Genomic DNA, 27,572 nt, shown 5'->3' with positions numbered 1-27,572 from the left:
TTTCGTCGCTGTCATTTATAAGGTGTCTAAAATTGTTAAGCACCAAGCAGAAAGTTAAAACAGAGAAAGAAAACAACAACCCACCTAGGGGTTTGCTAACGAAAGATAAAGATACAATATGGTGGGGGTTGGGGAGGAAATCAAATGGAAAGAAGAGTTAATTAGTTCATCCAGTGGAAATTATTCAGTAGTAAAGTCCACTGAGTTAAATAGAGCTCACTCCCAAGTCGTAGCTGTCAACATTTCCCTTTTTTTAAGGGAAATTCCCTTTTTCTGAATAGGATTCCTCGCAAGAAAAGGGAAAAGTTGACAGCTATGTTCCAAGTACAGATGTATAAATGTGATATATTTAAAGGAGGTTTGAAGCACACACACACAGCCCTGACTGAAGTTTATCTCTGACAGAGCTATAACTCCCAGCATGCTTAGCTAACCACAGTTCCCAGGATTCTTTGGGGTGAGGGGGTGTTTAAAATGTATAGTGTGCATACAACCTAAATGTGCATGGGATTTCAGCCTTTTTTCTCAAATGCCTGCCTCTCCAGCAACCATCTCATGCCCCCCTCTGATTCCTCCCCTTTTCTGGACCTCGCTTTCTTATATATATCAATCTCCCCTTTGCTGCCAGACGACCATTCCAAATCCTCCTCTGGTTCAGGACAAAAGCCGCACAGATGTGGGAAAGGCTGGCACTGGGGAAAGCTAGTGGCACTGTCATCCTGCCACAGCAGGGAGCTGGCAGCTTTTACCCAGGGACAAGGAGCAAAGGAAAGGGGGGGGGGAGCGGGGCGGGAAGGCAAGGAGAAAGGGAGTGCCAACTAACCCAATGGAAATCCGGAAGGGAAATGCATGAGTGAGATTTCTATCAAGGAAAACAGCAGGGAGGGATGGGGAAATAAAAACAAAACGGGGAAAGAGAAAGAGAGAAATGTGCAGGGAGGTGGAGAAGTGAAGAAAAGGATCAGGGAATTAAAGGAAGAATGGCGAGGGGAATCTCGCCTGAAAAGAGCTGAGAAGGGGAAAGCAACAGGAGGGTGCCCTGTGGGGACCGCTGTCTGTCCTTAACAGCTCCAATTGTCAGCCCGTCTCAAATTCATAATTCTTTCCCCTTTATCCTGCCTTTAGCTGCACCACACACACAAGCACACACACACACACACACACACACACACACACACACACACACACACTGGTGGTTTCCCAGGAAGCAAAGCACGTCAAAATCCCTATGGTGCTGTGTGTATGTGGGCCAAGAAGATGTGGGGCGAAGATGTGGAAAATCAGGCATCTGCCCCCTCACAAGGAGACAAAAGAGGAAGCCAAAGGTTCCCATTTCAGCCAGATTTCCAAACAACATGGCACCCATAAATGCAATCCCCTCCTTCCCAATCAACCCTCTTTCTTAACACAGACAACATTAAGCCTCTGTCTTCCAACCAAGAATAATGCAGTTACTCAGACCCTCTTCACATGCACTCCAAGCTACGGGAGATGCATTTCTCCATGGCGATATCCCATCCATCTATGTCATGTGTGAATACGCAATCCCGTGGGTGGGAGCTGGCAGGTGGTGGAGACCCATACAATTGATTCTGCTTATGTGGCTGCACTAATAATGAGGGCTGTGCGTTTGATCTGGAGGAACCTCAATACCCAAACCAAACTGAGGAGATTCATATGGTTCCCCGGTCAACTTGCAAGAGAAACTAAGTAAGGGAAGGATCCCAGGTCTGTGTTTATCAACATGCTACTTTGTATGTCGTTGTCAAAAAGCATCTCCCAGGCTGCAAAGAGCCCTGCACGGCTGCAAGGGAGCCCAGAGTTTTCCTTAAAAAAATTCATTGGAAAGGAAGTCCAAGCAGATGCTATTGAGCACCTCACTAATAGAAGTTAAATGCAACCTCCCCATCCCCTATTATTTTTTCCCCTTGAAGCTCTGGTCACTCATCCCATGTTCTTCAGAGGCATGTACTGAGGCCACCACCCTCAAATGGTTGAAATAGACCTGCTGCTAAGGTCATCAAAGCACCACATCAAAATGTATGGCTGTCTACTGAAGAAGTGCCAATATGCTTCAGCCTTTCCAAAGGGATCATACAAAACCAGTTGGCCAGAGACTTTATCCCTATTCATGCATCAGTTGCATGAAGAGAGAGTAAGATTGTGCTGATTGCTCTCCTTCCAGTGTCCCAGGCCTGCAGGCAACATCGGTGACACTCTTTCTCAGTGCCGTGTTAGTTCATCATGTTGTTATTGAACAAATAAGGTTTGTGGTGAGACACAAACCAACACATGTTTGCATCACTGGCAATAATGGTTCTACAATACCACTACCAAGCGTCTGAAAAGCTATTGTCTGTGCACTTTGCCAGTGGAAGGGCTAGACAGAGTGATTTTTTACACCCGTGCCTTCCAACCAGGTAATTGATCAGAGCCAATAAGGCCCCTTGAGTGTGAAGAGCTTGGCACCCACCCCCTCACTCACCGTGGTCTAGGATGTACTTCACAATCTCGCCATGCCCAGTCTTGGCTGCGTGGTGAAGCAAGGAACAGTGGTCAGGTCCCTGGATTAACAGATTAGCTCCTTTTTTGCAGCAGTCTATGAACTGGAAGAAAAATGCATAGAGAAAAGTCTAAGTAATGCGAAGTTGTGGTTTCCTTTTGCAGATGTGGCGTTAAACAAATTGCATTGCTAAAACAGAAATAGCTGTTAGGCAAATGTTTGCTGGGCTTCCCGATTCAGCTCTGAGCAATGGAGAAATAAGCAAGTATCTTTAACAGCATTTCATGAAGAGATACGCCTTACAATTTAATATAAAATAGGTTGGACAATGGCCTATCAACTTTCTGTTAAATTTGTTTGTAACTGAGGTGAGGAACCTCTGGCCTGTTGGCCTATTTGGTCCCACCATGTCTCTCCATTTGGTCCACCAGGCCATTTTGGACAAGCCACCACTCACCTGTCCTGCACCAGGGATCATATATGATGTCTGGTATGGAACAGGTAAAGTTCCAGCTGTGCTGAAAAGGGGTTTGCAGGCACCACTGATCACCTGATGGGTAGCACCTGCAAAAGCCTTTGCAATGAACTTTGAAGCCCTGCCCATCAGCTGATTGTTGGGGCTTCAACACGCAGCACAGGGCTCTCTGAATAAGCCAACAATCAGATGAAGCCCCAATAACCTTCAGCATAAGAGCCCATCCTCCCTAGGCCACTGAAAGTCCTGAGAACTGGTTTGCATGTGATGGTCATAGAAAACTGCTGCACACATTAGCTGTCACTGTGACAAGTGAGTTGCACACATACCAGGCAGATAGGAGCAATTGAGGAGGGCATGGAGATAGGCTTGTGAGAAATGTGGGGTGGAGAGAGTCCTGGGAGCTGCTTGGAGAGGCCTGGTAGGTCTATATTTCGTCCTGCTTGTGAGCCTTCCATAGGTATCTCCTTGGCCACTGTGAGAACAGGATGCAGGACTTGATTCTTATATTACGTTCTTCACAAAAATGTGTCTCCCAGGCCATTTCACAAGCTTCACAAAGAGAACATTTTAAAGCACTGTAAAGTTAAAGGTAAAGGGACCCCTGACCATTAGGTCCAGTCGTGACCGACTCTGGGGTTGCGCGCTCATCTCGCTCTATAGACCAAGGGAGCCGGTGTTTGTCCACAGACAGCTTCCAGGTCATGTGGCCAGCATGACTAAGCCGCTTCTGGCGAACCACAGCAGCACACGGAAACGCCGTTTACCTTCCCGCCAGAGCGGTACCTATTTATCTACTTGCGCTTTGACGTGCTTTCAAACTGCTAGGTTGGCAGGAGCAGGGACTGAGCAACGGGAGCTCACCCCATCGCAGGGATTTGAACCGCTGACTTTCTGATCAGCAAGTCCTAGGCTCTGTGGTTTAACCTATGGCGCCACCCACTGAGCCAGCTCCAATTCATGGATTGCTGTTAGCCAGAAGCAATAACTTCTCATGGCACAGCCCACCTCAAATTCTTGTGTGAACGAATAAAAATCCTAGTCTGTGGTCAGAAAGCACATAAAATATCCAAGCTAAGCAGATTTGGATCTGTTTAGGAGCATCACTTTCTGTTCCATGACGGGCAAAAGGTGGGATATAAATGTAAGAGAATCAATAACATGGCATAACATCATTTATGGCAGTGATCCCTTGATCAGAAAAAAATGTAACCTCTGAAATGTGCCTTAGTAATTGAAAAACAGGTGATGCAATGACAGACATAAGCAGCATAATGACAGGAGTTGGGGAGGGGAGAAAACCCTCCCCTTTCTACTCCGACAGGAGAGATATAGGAGAGGCTTGGCATTCCTGGAACCTGCTTAATATCTTAACTGCATTCACAGCAAATACTGAAATTGCAATGAAGTGCAAAGGAGAGCAGAAACTAATGTACTATTAGACTGGCCATACATCAAATCATAAGATGATAGACTGTGGTGCCTGTTACTTACATGGGTAGCTACTTGCATCTGCACTGAACTATGCGTTTAGGAGTGTTTGGATGTTGTAGTATTGCTAAGACTAGTCTCTTGGGGAACTTGTGAGTGTTTAGCATTTAAGAGTAGATCTTCAGCTTATAAAGTAACTTGGTATACTAGAGGGTGGGTGTGTTGTGCAGGATAAGGCCTTGTAGGTATTACTTTATTTCATCGGAGGCATGAAAGATTTCCAGATATGATTGGAGACATTTTTGTGCCAACAAACTTTTCCAGCAGAATGAATAGGTCTCTGTCATGGGTACTTGCTATTTTTTCTGAGCTGCTGATCTTTTCTGTTCTGTTTTAAACTCTTTTCTAGCTGCTTTTGCTACATTTTGTACATTGCCTTGAGATGACTGTGGAAGGTGCTTAAAACATACTTCTGTACATACTTGCACTCGATGAGATCTCTTGTTCTAGAAGTGATTCTAGTTGGCATTTGGTGATCAGATATGTATCCATTTAGAGTTTGAAGAAGGATAACAAATTATCCTGGCCTCAGTTATCCACGCTTTGATAACCTCCAGGCTAGACTACTGTAATATGCTATATGTGAGACTGCCCTTGAAGACTGTTCAGAAATGATAAGTTAATGCAGAATTGGAATGGCCATTATGAAAAGACTGTGCCTGGACTATGATAACTGCACTCACTCCCAATGCATTTCTGGGCCCAGTTCAAAGTGCTGTTTTGACCTTTCATAGCTTAGGGTCAAAGCACCCATATATAGTGATACCTCGGTTCTCGGACATAATCCATTCTGGAAGAACATTCGACTTCCGAAGCATTCAAAAACCAAGGCACAAAGGGTTGGCTGCAAGTTCAATTGGAAAAAAAATGGGAAAACACACAGCGGAAGCTGTTCAACTTTCGAGGCGCATTCAAAAATGGAAGCAATTACTTCCGGGTTTTCGGCATTCAAAAACCAAAACGTTTGGCTTCCGAGATGCATGAAAACCAAGGTACCACTGTTATGAAGTTCTTGATTAGAGGGTCTCCTGCTAGTGCCCCCATCATCTAAGGCAGCCTTTGCCAACCTGGTGCCCTCCAGATATTTTGGACTACAACTCCCATCAGGCCAAGCCAGCTTGGCAAAGGCAGGTCTAAGGTGAGGCTTTATGGCGATGGTGCCCTAATTCTTCTCTCCAGTGAGGTTTGCCTGGTGCCCATCTTAATGTCCTGGTTTAATTTCCCAAATATTTAGATGCAAATGTAAGCTAGCCCACCAGCCATTTTAATCCTGTTCATAGATTCCTTGGCTTTCGGGGGTTGTTCTATTTCTCTATGTTTACATTTTTAGTATTTTTTTATCCCTTTTTTGGTACAACATCCTTGAGATATAAAAACTTGTATTAAATAAATAAATGAATGGTAATAATAACAACCATGTAAGGGGTATAGGGAATATCAATGAGGATGCATCAGAACTTCTTTTACTTACTTTTAGAAAATCACCAGCTATTACTGACTGTAAAAGTGCTGCAAAGAACAAAAAGAGGACATTAGCATTAATAATCATTCTTGACACAAATGCAGTCATGTTGCCCGATTGTGATAATTAATACAAAATAAGAGGCTCGCCCCAAAGGCCTTATATTCTACAGGCATGACCTTTCCAGGCCATTGTTATGCATTACAACTTAGATTTAAGAGCATTTTCACACCTGAAACTTAAATTAACACATATTTGCAAATGTAAAAACAACAACAACAACAGCAACCCTACATCTTGTTCCATATTCTATTCTGCATCAAAAAGCATCACATGTCGTACAAGCTGCATATGAACTTCCAAAAGATCCTCTCTTTCTTTTCTCTCACTTGTGAAAAATGGCAGCTCTGGATTTGGTACAGAGTGGGCAGTTCTCCTGCACATGACATCGAGCTGAGGGGGTGCAAATTTGAGAGGATTGATAATTAAGAAGATCCATTTGGGGGCACCAAATTTGGGCCTTGGGCAAGATGGCATATTACAGAAGATTGCCAAAGTCTGGCCATGAAAATCGTCTCATCTCATTGGCCCCTGTTTCACACATTATGTAACACCAAACCCATATTTGCCCCTGAGTGCAAGGAGTTGTTGAAATTACCAGAACTCTGGTGAATGTACCTGTATAACCCAAATATTTTCAAATATCCACTTGCCGCATAAATACTTTACATATTTAGGAGTACACCAACCAATGTAACACATTAAAATGTGCTTAGTGACATGCTTAACCAGTAAGGGATTCTTACAGAAGGCTTCAATTCAAGGAGGGCCATAGCTCAGTTGTGGCACATCTGCTTTTCCAGCAGGAGGTTCCAGGTTCAATCCCCGGCATCTCCAGGTAGGGCTGAGAATATTGCTTGCCCCAAACCTTGGAGAGCTGCTGCCTGTCAGTGTAGACAGCACTGAGCTAGATGGAGCAACAGTGTCCCTGAAAATTTTGGCACAACACCTGGGAAGACAGGCGAAATAATGCCAGTGTACTGGAAGAAGCAAAGATCTCCAGTGTCAAAGCGATGAGTCTTCAACATCAACTTTGTTGGACTGGTCATGTTGTGAGTATGCCTGATTATCATCTTCCAAAGCAACTATTCTAGTTCGAACTTAAAAATGCATAATGCTGGTGGTCAACTAAAGAGACTCTTCAAGGCAAATCTTTAAAAATGTAGTATAAACACCAACAACAGGAAAACACTGGCCTGAAAGCACTCCAATTGGAGATCAGCCTTTACCAAAGGTGTCATGGGCTTTGAAGACACTCGAACTCAGGACACAAGGGAGAAACATGCTAAGGGGAAGGCACACTCGGCAAGCCCTGACCATGATCAACTCCCACCCGGAAACCTATCTCCCCATTGTGGAAGGACGTATGGATCCAGAATTGGCCTCCACAGTTACTTAACGACTCAAAGTTTGGATTTGAGTTTGGATAAGACCATGTTCATGTAAGACAATCTTACTCAGCAACGAGTGAGAAGAAGAAGAAGAAGGGGAGGAGGAGGAGGAAGAAGAAGAAGAAGAAAGGGTCTGACCTATAAGGCAGTTTCCTATCTTTCTAAGAAACAATATCCATATATAAAGGATGTTAAGCCAATCAGTTATTTGTTTGTTTGTTTGAATTTATAGCAGGAGTGGGGAACCTTTTCACTCTCAAGAGCCACATTCCCTCATGTGCAGCCTCCCAAGCACCACATGGTGGTGGGCAGGGCCACTGCAAAAAGTGGGTGGAGCCACAGGTGCGACTCTTACCATGGTACAGTAAAAGTCAGATGTTCCTACATACAGCCACACTTCATGCTCCTCCCTCTTCATGCTCTATCCAGGCAAGAAAGAGGCACCATTATAATTCAATGGTATATTCCAGCCAGGAGAAAACCAATTGAGGAGGGTTCGGAGCAGAAAAATTGAGGAGGGGAGCATGGGAACATGGCTTGAGAATAGTCATGGGAGCCAGATGGAGATGGTTGAGGGCTGCATTTGAACTCTGGGACTGAGGAGCCCTATCTGTGATTTATAGTTGGCCCATCACCATGCAGTTTCCAGGTGGGTTACATTCAAGGTCAACACTAAGTCATCACTTAGACCATATCAAACAGCAAGCAGAAACTCTGCAGAAGGAGTTATGCTCTGCAAAAATATGCATCTTGAGCAGCCAGTGATGGGGTGAGACAGAACTTAGCAGGGAGGGCATATCACAACCCAGAGGCCATCACAGTGAAGACCCTCTCATGCACCACAGCCCAATGAACGTCAAAGGTCAACTGTAAAAATGCAAATTTCAAGGATGTGTCAGTTCACTTATTGTTTAAAGAGGTATAGTTCTGATGGATTGGCCTTTAGATGAGAATTGAAATTATTTCGGTTCCCCCAAATATCACCTTTGCCTAGTGCAGAAACGGAACTGACTCTAGCACCACCATATTCCTGACTAGAAACCCTTGCCTTGACTGGAGTCTGAAAAACGAAGAAGTGCAAGCAAATTGGCAGAGAATTTTCTCTGTGCAGCGCTGGGCTGGCACCTCCGTGGAGAGAATTCCACAAGGAGCTCATTATTACTCCAGGAATAACACCACAAATGTGTAAAAGGGAGAGGGAGAGAGAAAGAAAGAAATCACTGCAGGAAGAACTGAGGGACACAAGCAAAGAAACTAAGCAGTGTTGCTCACTCAGAGAGCCTATGTTTGCGATACAAGATTCAAATGCTTCTTGCATCAGATTTTTGTGTAAGAGTCTCAGGAACATTTCCTCACTTCATCTCCCATGTGCAGCACAGTAAAATGTAACATCCAAACCAAAAGGGTTATAAAACAAACAATAAAACTACAGTAACTCTTAAGGCAGATTTCATGACAACTTATTTACAGGTTTTCCGAAAAGCACCCAGCAGCTCTATTAACTGGGACACGTGTGTTGCTTTGCTGGGTATTGTGGGGTTGTTTGTTTGTTTCTAAAGGGGCAGATAAATGAATAAAAAGGGTGGGAGAATCTTTTCCTGTTCAGCAGATACTATACCTCCAGCAGGTTCAGCCAAGCAACTTCTTCAAGTCTACTTGTGGGAACTCTAATTCCAAAATTATTTATTGCTGCTTTATAAGATAAAGGGACCTCTGATAGTTAAGTCCAGTCACGAACGACTCTGGGGTTGTGGCGCTCATCTCGCTTTACAGGCCAAGGGAGCTGGTGTTTGTCTGCAGACTGTTTTTCCAGGACATGTGGCCTGCATGACTAAACCACTTCTGGCACAATGGAACACCAGCACCAGAGTAGTTCACGGAAATGCCGTTTACCTTCCCGCTGGAGTGGTACCTATTTATCTACTTGCACTTTGATGTGCTTTCGAACTGCTAGGTTGGCAGGAGCTTGGATCGAGCAACGGGAGCTCACCCCGTCACGGGGATTCGAACCACCAACCTTTTGATCAGCAAGCCCAAGAGGCTCAGTGGTTTAGACCACAGCACCACCCATGTCTTAAAACATAACTCAATAAGATGTGTGGGGTATAAAAAGTAAAATTATCATTGTGGAATGGGACATCCCTATTTTCATTGGAGAAATGTTGGAGGGCATGTAAAACTGGTATAGCATGGTGGTTAAGAGACTGAGATGTGCATCACAAGAGCTCCAGTTCTACTTTTGCCTTTGCCAGATAGTCTACTAGATAGTCTTAAGCAAGCTCTTCTCCTCCAGCCTCAGTCTGCCTATCAGCTGTATGGGGAACAACAAGACTTCATTTACCTGAAAGGATAGTTGTAAGGATTTCAACTGAGCCATGCATGTAGAGTGTTTTGAACTTTTGAAATCACTATACTGATGTTAAGTATTATTTATTAGTGTGTTTATTTATGACATATTGTATTGCTAAACTTTTATAAATTGCTATCTATTAAGACATTGCTAGGAGACCTCAAAGCAACAATTCACATGCAACCTGTTTTCTCACACTGGAAGCACGGATCCATAAATCCATAAAACTCAGCTTGCATTGTTAGCCTTCATTATTTCTATTTTTGTCTGTGCAGTTCCGAAGGAGGGATGGAGCTGTCAATACATTGGGATTTTAAAACCCAAATGAAAATTTCTCATATAAACAATAGAGCTATTCATCCATTACAGGCATCCCTGGAAGTGTTAACTTTACTCCCTCTGCTGGCCATGAACGAAAACATCTCATCCCTGTATAGAATACTCTACTTGCTTTTCAGCAACATTAAGGGGCGAACTGGACACTACGGTGGGGAAATGGCCCTAAGTGGTAGAAGGCAAGCTCCTATAGAAGGGTGTGGAAGCAATTTGAAGGGTAGGGTACGAGGGGGATACTGAACATCACACACAGAGAGAAGAAGGAGAAGGAGAAGGAGAAGGAGGAGGAGAAGAAGAAGAAGAAGAAGAAGAAGAAGAAGAAGAAGAGGAGGAGGAGGAGGAGGAGGAGGAGGAGGAGGAGGAGTTTGGATTTGATATCCCGCTTTATCACTACCTGAAGGAGTCTCAAAGCGGCTAACATTCTCCTTTCTCTTCTTCCCCCACAACAAACACTCTGTGAGGTGAGTGGGGCTGAGAGACTTCCAAGAAGTGTGACTGGCCCAAGGTCATCCAGCAGCTGCATGTGGAGGAGCGGAGACGCAAACCCGGTTCACCAAATTATGAGTCTATCACTCTTAACCACTACATCACATATACAAAGACACACACCTGAAAAGTATTCTCAGTCCTTGGTTGTGGGTATGCATGTTGGTGTGTGATGCCCGCAAGAATTTCTCCAGTTTTTCGATGCACCCCAGACCCCCCTAGAAGTTGCTGGTCCCTTCTTTAGAATACTGATTGCCAGATAGGGTGGCTATGTGTCCTATTCTACAGGGGGCAGTCATCTTTTTGTAGGTATTCCCTTTTTAAAGGGCCGCCCAATCCAGGCAGTGGTGGAGATTAATACTCTGTCACCAGGATGCAGAGAGCAGGTGGAGGCGTGGCTGGTGCATGTCCCAGGGCATGGCACGCCGCCCGCAGGGGCATGGCGCGCATCCTGGGGGCGTGATGCGCCACCTGCGGGGGCAGAGGGGACAGCCATGATGGCACTCCACTGGGATCACACTGCTGGGGGTGGTGTGCTCCCCCTGCCCCCCTCTTCCTTCGCCAGTGAGTCCAGGTCCAGCTTAAAAAGAAAGAACTTTAAGAAGAGAGAGAAGGGGCCTTGAAGTTTCCCATCAGTACTTAACCCCTGGACAGCAGACTGAACAGACAACCCAGCTGCCCTGCCACTGTCTCTTCCGCTATGCTGAGATGCCCTGCGCATACTCTATAGAGATGTAATACGTGTATACATATAAAGGAGCACCTGTGAGTTTTATGCAAACTAGAGTCCTCTTTTCTGGTGATACCATTCCTTTTCATTGGGAAATGAGTGGCCGAGTGTTGGGAGGGACCCCCGAGACTCACCTAGTCCAACCCCACTGCAATACAGGAATCTCAGCTAAAGCATCCGTGACAGATGGCCACCCAACCTCTGCTTTAAAAATCTCCAAGGAAGCAGAGTCCACAACCTCCCGAGGGAGGCCGTTCATTATTCAGAATAGTGGCTTGCATGACCGACTAAGGAAGATAACAACACAATGAAATTCAAAACAGTGACCCTAAATTGCACATTTATTTGCAATTCAATTAAAACTGTTTGGCCTAAACAATTCAACAAAATTGGTGGAGTTGATACCAGCTTTTTCAAAGGTCATTTACACCCTGCCCCCCCCCCATCTCTTCACTTGCCTTGGAGCACTGCCCCCAGGTAATCTCACTGCCCCTCACCCACCCCCACCCCCGGGTTCTAAACTATGTGAGCATGGTTGCAACTCAGGCTTCAAACCGTTGAAAATTGGCTTGGCTCTCAGCTCTAGGAAAAAAAGAATCTGGCTGGCACTATCAGTGTGCAATTATGGGCAAAAGGAGGCCTTTAAATATGCATTTATTCAGAGGGCGACAAGTGTTGCTGCCTCACAATACAGAGCATGAATTATGCACACGTTTTATCATGCCATAAAGTATCTCCAGGCCTTGAAGATGTCACCAAGCATTATTCCATTCAACAAACACGGAGACCAAGTCATTATTTTCTTGACTTTTCCCTAAGATGAGCATTTGCAGCAAGAAATAGAAGTGCTTTAGTGCTCTTTGATTGGGTAAGTGGATTTGCTATACACAGACACACACACACACACACACAGTCCACAGAAAACCTTGTGTGACTGACAAAAGTGCAGACCTAAGGCTTCTACCCATCTAACAAACTGGCAAAATACAACGTTGGCAACACGGCGCATTTCTCTGGGCTGGCTAGATCATCAATAGACCTCCATTCTTCTAGCAGGGAGAAGCCGGGAGGATGAAAGAGGTAACTTGCTTTTCTATGCATTTTTAAACCTTTGTGCTCTTTGCTGAAGCTGCCAGTGTAAAAAAACAACAACCCAAAACCCCCCTGTCAATTAGGTAAACCTTGCACAATCGGCATTGTTAAGAAACAGACTCTCTCTTTCAGAAATGTTGGGACACTGGCAACAGATGTTGGACTGAAAGAATAAGTTCTGTTCACTGTAATTTACAACAAGCCAATGCCCTAGAGCTGCTGCTGTTTATTTATTTTTTAAAAAACATTTAAGCATTGCATAGCTCCGGAAAAGTGCTCTCACAGTTACCTATTTGGCTGGTAAGCTCTAGCACAGCTTTCCCTTCTCATTTTTTTCCAATCAGTCTACAAAAGCCACCCTAAACTGCAGTAATTTCATTTCAACATAGCACTGCAGAGGAGACTTTAAAACTGCAACGAAGCATACATGGTGGCTACAAGATGTGGCTCTTATAGTCCCCATCCATAAATATTTCCACTTCACATGTGAGCATGTACTAAACTGGAAGTCGCCAACCTTTTTGGACCAGTGGGCACGTTTTGAATTTTGAGAGTGCGCTGTAGGCACCAGTCATAAAATGGCTGTCATGGGGAGTGAGGAATAACACAAAATAAGAAACAACCACCCGCAACCATCAGACATCAGCTATGTCATGCTGGTCCTGATTGTGGAAATCACACAATACTGATCACACACAAATAGTGATGCTGCTACTAATAGCAACAGGGAGCATTCCTCAGTACCAGGGAAAATATACAAGGCGGCCATAGCACATTCATTTCACATAAATTGCTTAGAAGGTACCTGCCTTTTTACTCCATAACTTCATTTCTATGAGAGCTAGAATCATAGAATTATAGTGTTGGAAGGGACCCTGACGATAATCAAGTTCAACCCCCTGACATGCAGGAAAAGGCAGCCGTCCCATTCAGGATTCAAACCTGCAACCTTGGTGTTATCAGCATCATGCTGTAACCAACTGAGCTATCCAGGCTAAGATACTTGCTTCTTCTTTTTAAACGAAAGCTCAGAGTCTTGGGAAGCTGTCCGGGGCACCAGTGTATGCCTTGGGGGGAGCCACAGTGCTCGTGGGCACCAAGTTGGTGACCCCAGTTTGCTTAAGATAGGTGACACAGATTAAACTAACCAAATATTAAACTAACCAAAACTAAACTAACCCAGAGGGGTCAGTTTATCAGTTCTGGGGTTGTAGTGCAGTGTCTTAAAACATTATCATTTAAATCTGAGGTCAAAAGTTCAAATTCTGCAGTATGTCACATTCTTGTTCCAGTTGTTCACTTTCAATAGTGAGCATTCTTAATATAGGCTGGATCTAGACATATCAAAGAAGCATTTCAGTTAAATGCGTTGCAAACTTTGCGTGAGAAAGCGGGTTGACAAAAACCGAACTCCACAGCGCCGCCTGGTGTCACAGTGTTAGAATGCATAAACAATGCATATAAAGCATTTTTTCTTTGCCAATGTAGCTGAGTCCAAAGCCTTAAACTTTATTTTAAAGCTTTACTTTAAAAGTTGCTATTTTTAAAATTAACTGATACTTTTAGTGAAAATGTAGTGAAACTGATAAAAGGCAGAGACACTTTGTGGGACTGCAATTTATAACCTCTTGATATAAGCCATTGTTTTGAGACAGTGCCTCAAATAACATTTCTATTCTTAGAAATAGCAATGTCTTAAAGCCATCACACTACAGTTGCAGACCTGATAAATGGAGCATTTCCTTTATTCCTGTAGTCTTCATTCAACAAGGATAGATGAAAGAAAGTCTCTCCCCACCCCAATTCCTCTCCCTCTGTCTTGTTAGATGAACAGTAGCAAGCCAGAAAGTGTTTAAAATGGGGGAGGGGGCAGGACAAAAAGGGAGGGCTTACAATGGTGCAATCCCATACATGCATACGCAAACTTAAGCCTCATTTAGTTCAATGGAGCTTACTACCAAGTAAGCGAGTATAAGATTGCAGCCCAGACAGAGCATAGTTATACCACATCTTCCCCCAAGTGGAATGTTTTATTTGTTTTGTTAATTTTTGCTCAGCCTTTTTACACACAGAACACAAAGTGGCTTACATAAAACCAGAATAATTCAAGCAAAGTACCTTACATCTAAAAAAGAAATGAAAATGCAGGAAGAATTTGTGCATATGTTTATTCTATTTTTTAAAAAAAGAATTTATTTCTGCGTGTTCAAATGAATGGGGAACAATGCTTGGCATGCAGAAGGTGCCAAGAGCAATCCCTGGCATCTCCAGATAGGGCTGGTAAAGACATCCTGGAGAACTGCTACCAGCCAGTGCAGACAGTACTGGACTAGATGAGCCAACTTGCAAAGTAGAGATGAGGGCCCATTCAACACTATGTTGCTTAGGTGTACACCTAGCAATTTAATGTGTGAATGACACATATGTATCAATATATATGAGTACCATCTGAGTACCAGGATTGGCTGTTGCTTCCCGTAAACCTGTGCAGAGGGTTACAGAGCCTACAGAACATGTGAAAAGGTCCTCATTGTGAAGGTGTAGAGTGACAGTTTTGTTGTCTAACTCAAGGATGGGGAACCAGTGGTGCTCTATTCGTTGTTGGACTACAACTCCCATCATCCCTCTATTTGTTGTTGGACTACAACTCCCATCATCCCTCACTGTGCTTCCTGGGGCTGATGGGAGTTGGAGTCCAACACCAATACCTGGAGGGCCACAGGTTTCTTTTCTTAGCCCTGGTCTAGGAAAAGCTGTGAGCAACCAGAGCGCCAGACTCGCCGGCTTCTCCAATCTATTCTGTAAGACAACCATTTAAAGAAGAAGAAAACTAACCCAATGACAAGTTGATGCCACTTTTGGAAGCGATGAAAAGGGAGAAAATAGTTGTCAAGCTGAAAGAAAGATGGGGGTTGGGGAGGGATTACGGGAGCAGGAAGATGAAGGAGATGTGTGAGTGGAGAGAGTACGATTTTGGCTGGCTATCCCATGCACTTCATTAAAACACTGTTATGCTGGCAAGGGGAGAAGAGCAATTGAGTAATGGCACATTTAAAAGCAAACGCAGAGTGAAAGGCTAATCAAGGCTTCGTATGCAAATGCTTTCACTCCTAATTGCAAGAACTGCTGGCCCGCTCAGAATGCATTTGACTGGAGACTGAGATTCCTCCTTTCTCCTTTGTCTGAAGGGCTTCTTGACCCTCTTTGGTTCTAATAGAATACTTAGAAGTGAGAAATGCAAAAAATAAGCAGCCATAATGTTTTTAGATGCAGAGAAAGCATTTGATAATGTCTCCTGTTTAAAGTTTTGGAATATATGAGCTGTGGAGAAACTTTTATAAAAGGAGTTAAGGCAATGTATACAGAACCATCAGCAAAATTGATAGTAAATAACGTATTGACTGAGAACTGTAAGATAACTAAAGGCACTAAACAAGGTTGTCCGCTGTCACCTTTATTGTTTATATTAGTTTTAGAAGTTTTGGCACAAAGAATAAGATGGAATCAAGAAATTAAAGGAATAAGGGTGGGACAGAGACAATACAAATTAAAGCATTTGGCGATGATGTAGTGATATCTGTAGAAGAACCAATAGAGTTAATTCCGAAAACATTAGAAGAGATAGAAAAAATGTAAAAATAGAAAGTCTTAAAATTAATAAAGATAAAACCAAGCTCTTGGTAAAAAGCATGAATGATGAGAGTAAAAATAAATTACAAAATATATCAGGTCTAAAGACTGAAAAGAAGGTTAAGTATTTAGGTATATGGTTAAGAGATTACAGCTGTATAAAGATAACTATCTGAAAACATGGGAGGATATTAAAAGAAATTTGCAAATATGGGATAGAATGAAGTATGGGATAGAACTTTCGTTGCTGGATAGAGTGTCGATCATAATGATGAATGTACTACCAAGAATGTTATTTTTGTTTCAATCAATACCGATGATCAGCAAGACAGTTTGCTTCAACAAATGGCAAAAAGATATTTCTAACTATATCTGACAAGGGGAAAACCTGAGAATACAATATAAAATACTGATAGACACAAAAGAAAGAGGAGGTTTCTCCCTACCGGATATGAGATTATATTATGAAGCATCTTGTCTGTGCTGGCTGAAGGAATGGTTGCTACTGAAGAATCCACATATTTTAGATTTGGAAGGTCATGATAATATTTTTGGTTGGCACGCTTATTTGTGGTATGAAAAGGCAAAAGTACATAAAGCCTTCACAAACCATATAATTAGGGGGGAAATGTATAGAATATGGGATAAATATAAAAACTTATTGGCGATAAAACACCACTTTGGCTTTCACCTTTAGAAGCCATAGTGGTGAAAAAGAAAAATATGATAAAAAAATTATAGAAATTTGCTAAGAGAGGAGAGTGGAGAACTTAAAATAAAAGAGTTTAAATTAAAAGAGTTTAAGGATTTATCTTGGGAATTATAGGATTAGAACTACCCGAACAGTATAGAAGAATGTTATTTGCCCAAAAGTGGGAGGATGAAGAGGTCCCAGCAAAAGAAGATTGGATACAGAAACTAATGGAGTAAGCAGAAATCGCAAAACTTATTTACTGGAAGAATAAGAAATCAAGACAACAAACTTTTTAGAAAGGAATGGAAGTAGTTTATTGAGTATTTACAAACTGTAAAGAGATCAAGACATTGGCAGGATAATTATAAAAACCTGCAGTTTTAAAAATACAGATGAGATATAGATGAGAATAGACAACTAAAAAGAATAAGTGAAGGCAATTTGGAGTATGCAGGAAAGGACAAAAATGTAAGGAACCGCAGAAAGAGAGGAAAGGGAGTCGAAACTGAAAATGTTAAAACTGTTTAAACTATGATTAAATAATTGATGTAATGTACATAAACGAAAATGATAAATAAAAATTTAAAGAAGAAAAAGAACGAACTGCTAGCCCACTCAGAATGCTTTTGACTGGAGACTGGGATTCCTTCTTTTTCCTTTGTCTGAAGGACTGCCTAACCCTCCTTGGTTTTGCTGTGCTCATTCAGTGAGACTGCCCTTATATGGGGCTACTAACCATGGAGGACGCGGGTGGCACTGTGGGTTAAACCACAGAGCCTAGGGCTTGCCGACCCGTGACGGGGTGAGCTCCCGTTGCTCGGTCCCTGCTCCTGCCAACCTAGCTGTTCGAAAGCACCTCAAAGTGCAAGTAGATAAATAGGTACAGCTCTGGTGGGAAGGTATACAGCATTTCCATGCGCTGCTCTGGTTTGCCAGAAGCGGCTTAGTCCTGCTGGCCACATGACCCAGAAGCTGTATGCTGGCTCCCTCAGCCAATAAAGCGAGATGAGCGCCGCAACCCCAGAGTCGGTCACGACTGGACCTAATGGTCAGGGGTCCCTTTACCTTTACTAACCATGGAAGCTATTTACAAGATACTCCCTGTGTGACTTCGAGCTACTTGCAAGCCAAGGCACCTCCAGATGACCTGTTTATTAAGCATTCATCCTGATTTGTTTGCAGAGAAATCAAATGGCACTGACTATTTAATGAGCATTCATTCCGATTTGTTTGTGAAGATAGGGTTGCATCAAAGCAAATATCACCCCACACTTCTCAGCGCCTTTCCCCATCACTTTCCTTATCACAAAAGATCAGATCTTTGGGGGGAGCAGGTTTCTTGCGCAAGATCTCCCCGTCAACTACAACTGCACAACCTGAATTTGCCAGGCTGTCTCCCACGAGTGCCATATAAGAACGCAGGATCAGAATTATAACCCAAATTCCGGCATCACAGAATAAGACAAAAACTGGGAAGAGGCATTCTCTTCAAGTAGGATTGGAAACAGATTGCCACTCAACACTTTCAGATTCGCCTGACCCTGCATCATTCTTCCCAGAATTGCAGATTTTGCTAGGAAGGAGGCTCAGAAAATAAGCCACAAACCATCTGCCTGTCCCGTTCAGCTTCTCTCACCGGCTCCCTTGGGCTGTGTGGCACTTCACTCACCTGTTCAGAATTCCCACACATCCCACAGGGCAGCCCTTGCTTAAACCGAGAGTTTGACACTTGTTTCTTTGTCAGCAAAGCCCCTACGGGAATTGCAGTCCGTGCAATAGGTTTGTCTTGTCTTTTTTTTCCCCCTCAATGCCTCTGACAAGGGGAAGCTGTAGCCTGAATGCAAGTCAGCTATCAGTTCTGACGGCTAAAGTAAATCCTAGTCAGGGCTGTGTGGCTTCACTTGTACAAACTGCAGGATGAAAGACTTGCCCCACAGAGTGGTCTGCTGAGAAGTTTGAGGGCACTGATTTGGTGTGAAAAGCCACGCAGCAAAGTGCCTAAGGATCGCCAGCCTTTGGGACCTTCCTCTTGCTAATCTTACAAATTCAAACTCCATTGCAATGTCTGTAACATACCCAGGCCAACATTTTATTCATTTCATAAAATTTACATACCTCTTTATTTGATTTTATATTTTTGAAAAGGCAAAGTGATTTACAAACAAGATAAAACAATTAAATTATCATTTTTTTTAAAAAAACAAAAAAACCAACAACCCTGCTTTTAACAACAATTTAAAATATTTCTGAAAAACTGATGCAAAAGCTTTGTGTGGCTGGAGGGAGAGAGAGAGAGAGAGAGAGAGAGAGAGAGAGAGAGAGAGAGAGAGAGACTTTTATGGTGAAATGATGGTCATTCATCCAGCACAGGAACGAGGACTCTACAGGACAAACTGTACCTGCCTCATTCCATTCCATAATATATGGCTGTGTTAACATTCCCCTTCATATTGATATTGGCAACTTTCAGTCTATCTCCACTTCAGTGCTTTCACAAACTTTGCTATCATTGCTTACATCTGAACAATGCCTTTGGGTTGGCAAAAAGTGCCGGGAAGGGAGATGTTCGGTTTGTAACTTCTTCAGTAAAAAAGGGGGGGGAGAAACTACAATGAAATACTAGGGGGGGAACAACCTCATGTTTAATATTTTATTACTTTTTCCATATTAGAAGCAAAAGCGGGAGTGGGGGGGGGGGCAGGCCCTCTTCCCTGCCACCTCCAAAAAACAGGGGGGGCGGGTTGGGGAGAAGCCTCAAAATGTTGATGTTTCTGCGAGAAAGGATCATAAGAAAATTCTCCTCTTTGCCTGGCCTTTAAGGAGGACTTTAAAACCAAACCACACCGGGGTCCCTATGGTTTTCATTGTCTCAGAGATTGCCTTGAGTGTTGCTTTTTTTCTTAAATTCCCTGTAAGAGTAATATATCCAAACCAAAATAAGTCCCGAAAAGAAAGGAGAAAGAGCGCCCTGAAGTCTCAGCCACACTAATTAAAATGTAGCGTTCAAGCTTTGTTGTTAAGTGCCTGGTGCAACATGAGTTATAAATGCAGTCTAGAAACAATTAAAGTTTGCCTTGCTGATTAAGATTCATATTCACTGCTCAATCAACTAAAGTTTTAATGGTTTCATCTGCGGATTAAAGCTTGCAACTATAGGGGAAGGGGCACAGCTCAGCAGTTGGGCATCTGCTTTGCATGAAGAGGACCCCAGGTTCCATCCCTGGTACCTCCAAGTAGGATAAAGATTCCTGGGATCTGGAGAGTCGCTGTCATTCAGTGTAGACAATGATGAGCTCGATCAGTCAATGGTCTAATTTGGCATAAGGCACATTCCTGTCCATAGCCTCCAATGGCAGATCCAATGAGTTTGTTTATTTACATTTCTAACCCACTTTTCTTCCATTATTCAAGGCAAGGCAGCATACCTGTGATTCCCTGACGGTTTCCCATTCTGGTGCTGACCAGAGCTGCTCAGCTTCAGGAGAGCAGTGGCCTCATGTGCTAATGCAGGGGTCAGCAAACTTTTTCAGCAGGGGGCCGGTCCACTGTCCCTTGTGGGGGGCCAGACTATATTCTTTTTTTGGGGGGATGAACGAATTCCTATGCCCCATAGGAATTCCCAGAGATATAATAACCCAGAGATGCATTTTAAATAAAAGGGCACATTCTACTCATGTAAAAACACACTGATTCCAGGACCATCGCAGGCCGGATTTAGAAGGCGATTGGGCTGGATCTGGCCCCTGGGCTTAGTTTGCCTACCTATGTGCTAATGCTTTTGGGAGACATCTTGCTAGCTACTATTGGAAACAAAATGCTAGACTAGCTTTGGTTTGAAAATGGGTGTTCTTACATTCTTGGACATGTGTTGCCTAACCAGCAATGCTCTGCTCCTCTCTGCCATACCCCCAACAGAGATCTGGTGAGCCATGAATCCCCCCCAAAACAACTATTCCATAAGCCAAGAGAGAGCCTCAGCTTGCTGGGACTACCATTTAAGAACAAAGGAAGATGCCATTCCCTGAGTGGTCCTATTGGTCCACCTAGCTGAAGGTTCTTCACAGCCAGAAGATAGAAGTCTCTCCCATCCTACCTGGAGATGCTGGGGATTGACCTAGGACCCTCTGCATGCAAAGCAGATGTTGTGCCACTGAGCTATGACCAGGGCCAGATTTAGGGTGGTGTGAGCGGTTCTGCTACGCAGGGTGCCGAGGTGCAGGGGTGCAAAACTGAGAAGATCCATAATTGAGAAGATCCATTGAGGGACGCCAAATGTTGACATCACAAGGGGAACCACATCACGAAAGATTACCAAAGTCTGTCCCTGCTATGACCTTTCTGCAAGGAGAAGGGAATGCAATGAGCGATGGCAGAAACAAATCTTTTGTATTTCTTGACTGCCCCCGTGACAGCACATCATCACTAAGCCTGAGAAAACACAACCCAGGGAGCACATCAGGCTGCTTCAGGCTAGCATAGCGAGGAACCAGGGAGCATCATCCCCAAAGATGATCCAGGACACAGGGTTTGACCTTGGAGTACAGAGGAGGCAGCAAAATGCTTTGCCCATCCAAGTCTGAGGCTTTGCTGGAGGGGACAGCTGGGGAAACACGTAGGACTGCTGCAACCAGCCCCCATTTGCCAAGTGAAGCCATCACTGCGGCATTGGGGCAAAGCCTAGGCAGAGCTAAGTTCCAAGGCGATTTCTCTCCTGGTGGATGACAGACAGTATTTACAAGCATCGGAACTAAATGTTCTGACCCTGCTGCATCATAAAAGGCTCTCGCCTGTAACCATTCTTCTACCCTGTAATGCATTTCTCAATCAGCTATTTCACTGTCATTAAACAGAAGCTTTTAATGTCCTTGGTATGATAGGTGAAGAGTGCTTGCGGCTTTGATTCTCCATTTCAAAGTAAGCTCATAAATGCTTTTATGGTTCTGGAGTGGTTAGGGATATTGATCAAACTGTAGAGCTGGTCCCCTGTCACAGAGGCACAGGTGGTAAATGGAACATGAGAGGAATTTGTGCAAAGGAGGGAAACAGGGAAGGCAGAAAGGAAAGGGAGATGGTAGGGGCAGATACTGGAGATTAAAGCCGAGAAGATCCATAAGGAAGCACTTCATATGCTGCCTGACACTCAATTAATAGATAAAATGACAGAGTAATACGATAATGTAAAGAAAACCTATAAGGCCGGCTAATAAATCACTGCCCATTGACAAATAGCATGATACTGGTACCCAGGACAACCTATTAAAATGTAATGTTTCCTCTGAAGCATGGGAATAAGAGGCAATGGAGTCAGGTTTTGGCAAGGATCAAATGCAACATAATAAACATATCACTCAGCCGCGGCCGAACGGGAGGGAATAGCGTGTGCTCTCTTGACATTGTGAAATGACATTTCAAAGGCTGGAAGGAAGGAGAACTTTCTTTGCTCAGAAACTGGGCCACAGCTCATCAAGAGCTTCTCCTGTGCAAGATGCATTGAAATGAACACATTGCTACCTGTGCAGTATCAGTTATGATTTCCCATCTTATTAGCGGGCCTTGGGTTCAGTCTTGCAACAGGAGGAAACCATGCAGAAAGTCCCAGGGTCAGCTAAAGCAGGGTGAAGAGCCTGTGGTCCTCCAGGTGTTGCTGACTCCAACTACCATCATCTCTGACCATGCTGGTGGGGATGAGGATGAAGGAAGACAGGTTCCCCCACCCTTGTGTTAAAGGGTCCAAGACAGCAGGACGAAAACAAACATGGGAATCTTGGGAATCTGCTGTTTGTTGGAACAGGCAGTCATGAGTTATTCAGGCCAATGAAGAAGTATCTGAAGAAGTGTGCATGCACACGAAAGCTCATACTAATAACAAACTTAGCTGATCTCTAAGGTGCTTCTGGAAGGAATTTTTTTATTTTGTTTTGACTACGGCAGACCAACACGGCTACCTACCTGTAATCGGGCCAATGGGTGTGTCCTTGTTGTTCCATTCCCAAGACCCAAACATCTATCTTTATTTGCCCAGTATTTCAGCGAGAATGAGCTCAGAGGCAACCTGTTTTTTAATTCTAACTGCATGGGCTGTATCCAGTGCTGCCATTCCATTTGCACCAGAGATGTATGCATGCAGGGGAAAACTTACTGCTTTTCCCCTCTTGCCCGCAGCTCCCCATACACCCTCAAAATCTGCTCCAGAGAGGAAAGAATGAAGTCTCACTGCATGAGCAGAAAGCTCAGGTAAAGTCCTGTGTCTTTTGCACCTGGTTCTGGTTTGTAGAGACACAGGGGATTTACTAAACAAACCAAATAGATCTTAGACACCTGAAGTATGCTCATCCCTGCCTTACAAGGCATTGTGTGGATTAGTGGAAATCACTTCTGAATATTCTAGGTAGACAAATGCCAAATATTATGCGCACCTAACTTTCCCCACTCAAACCGAGGGCTAGCAGTGGGGAAGAATCTAGATCACTTCTCATCCAATTAACCTGAGCAAAATTCACATTTATCAAGCTGAGTTTGCAATAGGACAATTAACAACAACACGCAAACAAATAAAATAGATTCTCACCTTGATCTTCTGAAGAAACCGGAGACCTGGAAGTAAACCAACAAAGACCCATCAGTCTTTTTTTGGTAAGATGAAAAGGCAACAAATAAATTTCAGTGCACTTTCAAGGATTTCTGCAGCAGCACTTAGTAAAGCAGAGTTTGGCTGATGCGAAATACTTCTACAGGTTATGTTATGTTCAGCTCCTAACAATTGCATCAGAATGAGCCTCATGAAACATTCACCTAGTTCTGCATCACTGTGATTGTGGAAAAAGGAGTACTTTATTATTATTATTTGAAAATATAAGGAGAAGAAAGAAGGGTGCCTCATAAACAGGTACAGCTGGAGGGATAAACTGCTGCCACCTCTCTTCCCCTGGGTCTTCGGGCTGCCCCCCAATAATGAGCCTGGTTACTGCTCTCTAAGACCTGCCCTGAAAGCTCTGCCTCCCCAAGGAACAAGCTATTGCCACCCATTATCTCAACCTCATGTGTGCAGTCAGTTTCTATCTTCAGCAGTCAGAGAAAGAAAATAACAGGGGGGAAATTGCTTCGGTGGATCAGGTCAGAGGTGAATTGATAACCAAAGGTCCATCAAAAGCCAGCAGTGGCTCCACTGAGATTTCCTAGCCAAGCTGAATGCAGAGCAAATGTTCTGCGGCCAGATTTTCCAACACTTTACTTTTCTCTTCAAAGTAACTGCTGGTGTGCATCACAGACATGATCAGGGAGAAGAACAGTAGCTCAGTGGAAGGGACAGAGGCAGGGCAGTGGTAAGGGAAGCGTTGCTTAGGTAGATTGCTGGGAGTACTGGCTTGACTCCAACAGTGTGCCCCTGTAACAAAGCTACACTGCCTGTCCCCAGCTAAGCAGCATTGATTATGCTGTCAGAAGGGCAACTCTGCGGCACCTGCCCCATAATGCCAGTCATGCTCCGGGAGAACATGCTTTTCCTCCTAAAGGTCTCAGGGTCAGTCCTTGGAAAATCCAGTCTAAAAGCACCAGGAAGCAGGTGATGGGAAAGACCTCTATCTGAGGTAAAAAGGTAAAGGATCCCTGGATGGTTAAATCCAGTCCAGGGCAACTATGGGGTTGCGGCGCTCATCTCGTTTTCAGGCCAAGGGAGCCGGCGTTTGTCCGCAGACAGCTTTCCGGGTCATGTGGCCAGCATGACTAAACTGCTTCTGGAGCAACAGAACACCGTGACAGAAACCAGAGTGCATGGAAACACCGTTTACCTTCCCACCACAGCGGCACCTACTTGCACTGGTGTGCTTTCGAACTGCTAGGTTGGCAGGAGCTGGGACAGAGCAAAGGGAGCTCACCACCATCATGCAGGGTCGAACTGCCGACCTTCTGATCGGCAAGCCCAAGAGGCTCAGTGGTTTAGAACACAGCGCCACCCGCGTCAGGTCTACCTGAGACCTGTGGTCATCAAGGTGTTGCTGGGCTACAGCTCCAATCAGCCCAACAACATTGGGAGGGGTACAGATTCCTCACCCAGTTTTCTCAACTAAATTCCCCTCCCATGAAGGTACTATTAGCTACCGTTTTCGGTGGGTAGGAATAGGTACCAAGTCAGCTGGAGACTTGTTTTTGTTAACGCCCCACCTCTACCGTTCCTTTAGCTGTGTTCCCTGGGAGAAGCAGGCGAAGGGGGAAGCATGTTACACAAGTGCTTATGAGAACAACTTTTCCACCAGCCCCCTACAGTTTAGTGCCCCTTGTAGCCATTCAACGGCAGAAGGGACAGCTAACCAACGGCAATTGCAATTACCGGGATCCAGAACAGAACAGCATACAATAATCCATTTTGCAGCCATAACTGAGCATTTACTTTAGCATCCTTTTTGTCTCGCTAGCATTTCTATCACAGCAAGACAGGTAGAGGTAATTAGCTCTGCATCTGAAAAGACCAAAAGAGGAGGGGGGTGGGGAATCACCATGGCAAGTGCTGCTAAGAAAATTATAAAGTTTATACTCCTGCTATTATGGTGTGCACCTGTTGGGACCAGGCCAAGGATAAGGCATAAGATAGATGCAAAACTACAGGGTAGGGAGGGGGGGAGAGAAGGTATTGGCAGCTGGATCTCCAGGTGGGGGTCACTAAAATGTGAGGCTTGATTGGAATATGGAAAAACTCAAACCAAAAATGGGGCAAGCGGTAAGATGGGGAATATGCAAGAGAAATGATTTTGAGGAGATATGGAAATTGTTTGTAGAATTTGTACTGTTAAAACAGAAAAGGGTCAAATGATCGCAAGAGGTATTGACATTTTGGCAGGTTGGATAGTTACAATGGAATGGTCTCTGGGTGCAGTGCATATTTTTATTCTTATTTCATTTATTATTATTACTTTGTCAAAAAAAATTTTTTTTTAATGGAGCAAGCAGGAGTCAGTAGAAAATGGTAGAAGGCTTGGCTCCTTTTATTTGTTAACCCTGACCAATCCAAAGACATGACTACCAGCTTCTTTCTAGGCTTGGTTTGCCATATTTTGAAGAGAGAAAAAAGAGGACACATTTGTCAACACCTATTTTTAACTCTGGATCACTATGACGACTCTACCCATGAAAAACAGGACATGTCCTGGAAAAAGAGGACATATGGCAACCCTATCTGGGCCCAGTGCAAGGTGCTGTCAAATGCCAAAGTCAAGCGTAGGTCAGCAATAGAAAGCACGTTGTCTGTGCAGAATGGACCTGGGGCTTTGTGCCTTCTTCCTAAGGCCCACTGACTGAAGGCCAACAGTGGCCAAGGGAGCTTAGCATTAAAGGAAAACTGTGCCAGTCAGACTGTTCCTGGTGTTTTCAGTCTGCTGGAGGCTTGTCGCTGGAGGAAGGCGACAGTGTAGGCATGCCTTTGTATGGGAAGGAAGGGATTTGCAACCTTGTGAGCTCAGTCTATGGGATTTGAGGTTTCATGGAAATTCAACCAGCCTCCTCCAGGCACAGTCTACAGAAATTCCGGCAACCGGGTGTATTATTCATAAAGACAAAAGCCTCCAGAGAAACGTCAAGCCGATGTAAAGCAGCTATTTTTACCAATAACCCTGCAACTGAAACCCTCTGCCACCCACAGCATCTGAAAGAAAAGCCTTTAAGAATCTAAAAGGCTGAACAACAATACTTTTATAGCACTGCCATGGAGTTTTATGGCCTTTCTCTTCTTTGCCACTCGAGTAATTCATTTTACACATACCCACTAACTCCTTCTGATAAGCACTTCTGCCAGTTAGCTGGCCAAGAAAAAAAGAGGGGGCTGAATGTTGTTTCTCTTTTAAAAAACAAAACACCTCTCTCTCTCTGGTTCCAATGAACTCACTAGTTGTTCCTCTGCAATGGATAGAACATGAAAGCTATTTTTTAAAGGTTATATACATCCAGTCCATTAAAGAGAGACAAAAGTAGTTGAGAAAGGTTTCATATCTGATGGTATGCAGTTCACACCCATTTTGTTTTCCCATGCACACGTTCACTTAAAGAGGTATTTTAGGGTTTTGAAACAATAAAATCTCCTCCCCCCCCCAAAAAAAAGCAGCAGTCCTTCTTTCAAACCACCTTCAGACGTTCAAAAACAAATAGCAGCAGAGCATCTGTCTCCAGAATAGGATAGGCTAATCTGTCAACTCTGGTTTCCCTAGTTCCTTTCCAATCTAAGTCCAGTTCTTCAGGATGCATTTATTTTTTATTTTTAAAAGGGCCTCATCTGCCTCTGACAGTCCTGAGTCTTCCTAAACGGCCTCAGCCAAGTATACCCGAAGGAGCGTCTCCACCCCCATAGTTCAGCCCGGACACTGACGTCCAGCTCTGAGGGCCTTCTGTTGGTTCCCTCCCTGTGAGAAGTGAGGTTACAGGGAACCAGGCAGAGGGCCTTCTCGGTAGTGGCGCCCACCCTGTGGAACGCCTTCCCTTCAGATGTCAAGGAACTCAACAACTATCTGACTTTTAGAAGACATCTGAAGGCAGCCCAGTTTAGGGAAGTTTTTAATGTTTGATGTTTTGTCATGTTTTTATTATGGAGCCGCCCAGAGTTGCTGGGGAAACCCAGCCAGATGGGTGGGGTATAAATATTATTATTATTCCTCTTCTCAGAGCCCTGACCCTTGCCTTGTGGGTGGCACAGAACCACACAAATTGCTAACCCCTTCCTCTAGATAGTTCTCAGGCTCCCTTGCCTCCTCTACACATCCATCAGAGTCTTGCTGGTCCCTGATGCCTGTGTAGTTCCCTCTCCCAATTCCATGTTATTCTCACAGCAACTCTGTGAGGTACGCTAGGCTGAGAGACTGTGATTGGCCCAAGGTCACCCAGTAGACATAT

At 44.0% G+C, this 27,572-nt stretch overlaps 1 protein-coding gene across 6 annotated transcripts in view; it reads right to left on the bottom strand.

Moving 5' to 3' along the window:
* Positions 1–27,572, bottom strand: part of DGKI (diacylglycerol kinase iota) — a 259,648-nt gene that overhangs the window by 7,697 nt on the left and 224,379 nt on the right. For all 6 annotated transcript variants that reach the window (XM_028746780.2, XM_077935076.1, XM_028746783.2 and 3 more), the window contains 3 exons: positions 23,269–23,294; positions 5,941–5,978; positions 2,486–2,606 (listed from right to left, as the gene is read on the bottom strand). In XM_028746780.2, coding sequence (XP_028602613.2) covers positions 2,486–2,606; positions 5,941–5,978; positions 23,269–23,294 — 185 coding nt within the window. The remainder of the gene's footprint in view (positions 1–2,485; positions 2,607–5,940; positions 5,979–23,268; positions 23,295–27,572) is intronic.

The sequence above is a fragment of the Podarcis muralis genome, chromosome 10, assembly GCF_964188315.1.
Source record: "Podarcis muralis chromosome 10, rPodMur119.hap1.1, whole genome shotgun sequence".
NCBI classification, from domain to species: domain Eukaryota; kingdom Metazoa; phylum Chordata; class Lepidosauria; order Squamata; family Lacertidae; genus Podarcis; species Podarcis muralis.
The sequence above is the reverse complement of the archived record's forward strand: the minus strand, read 5'-3'. Positions and strand labels throughout refer to the sequence as shown.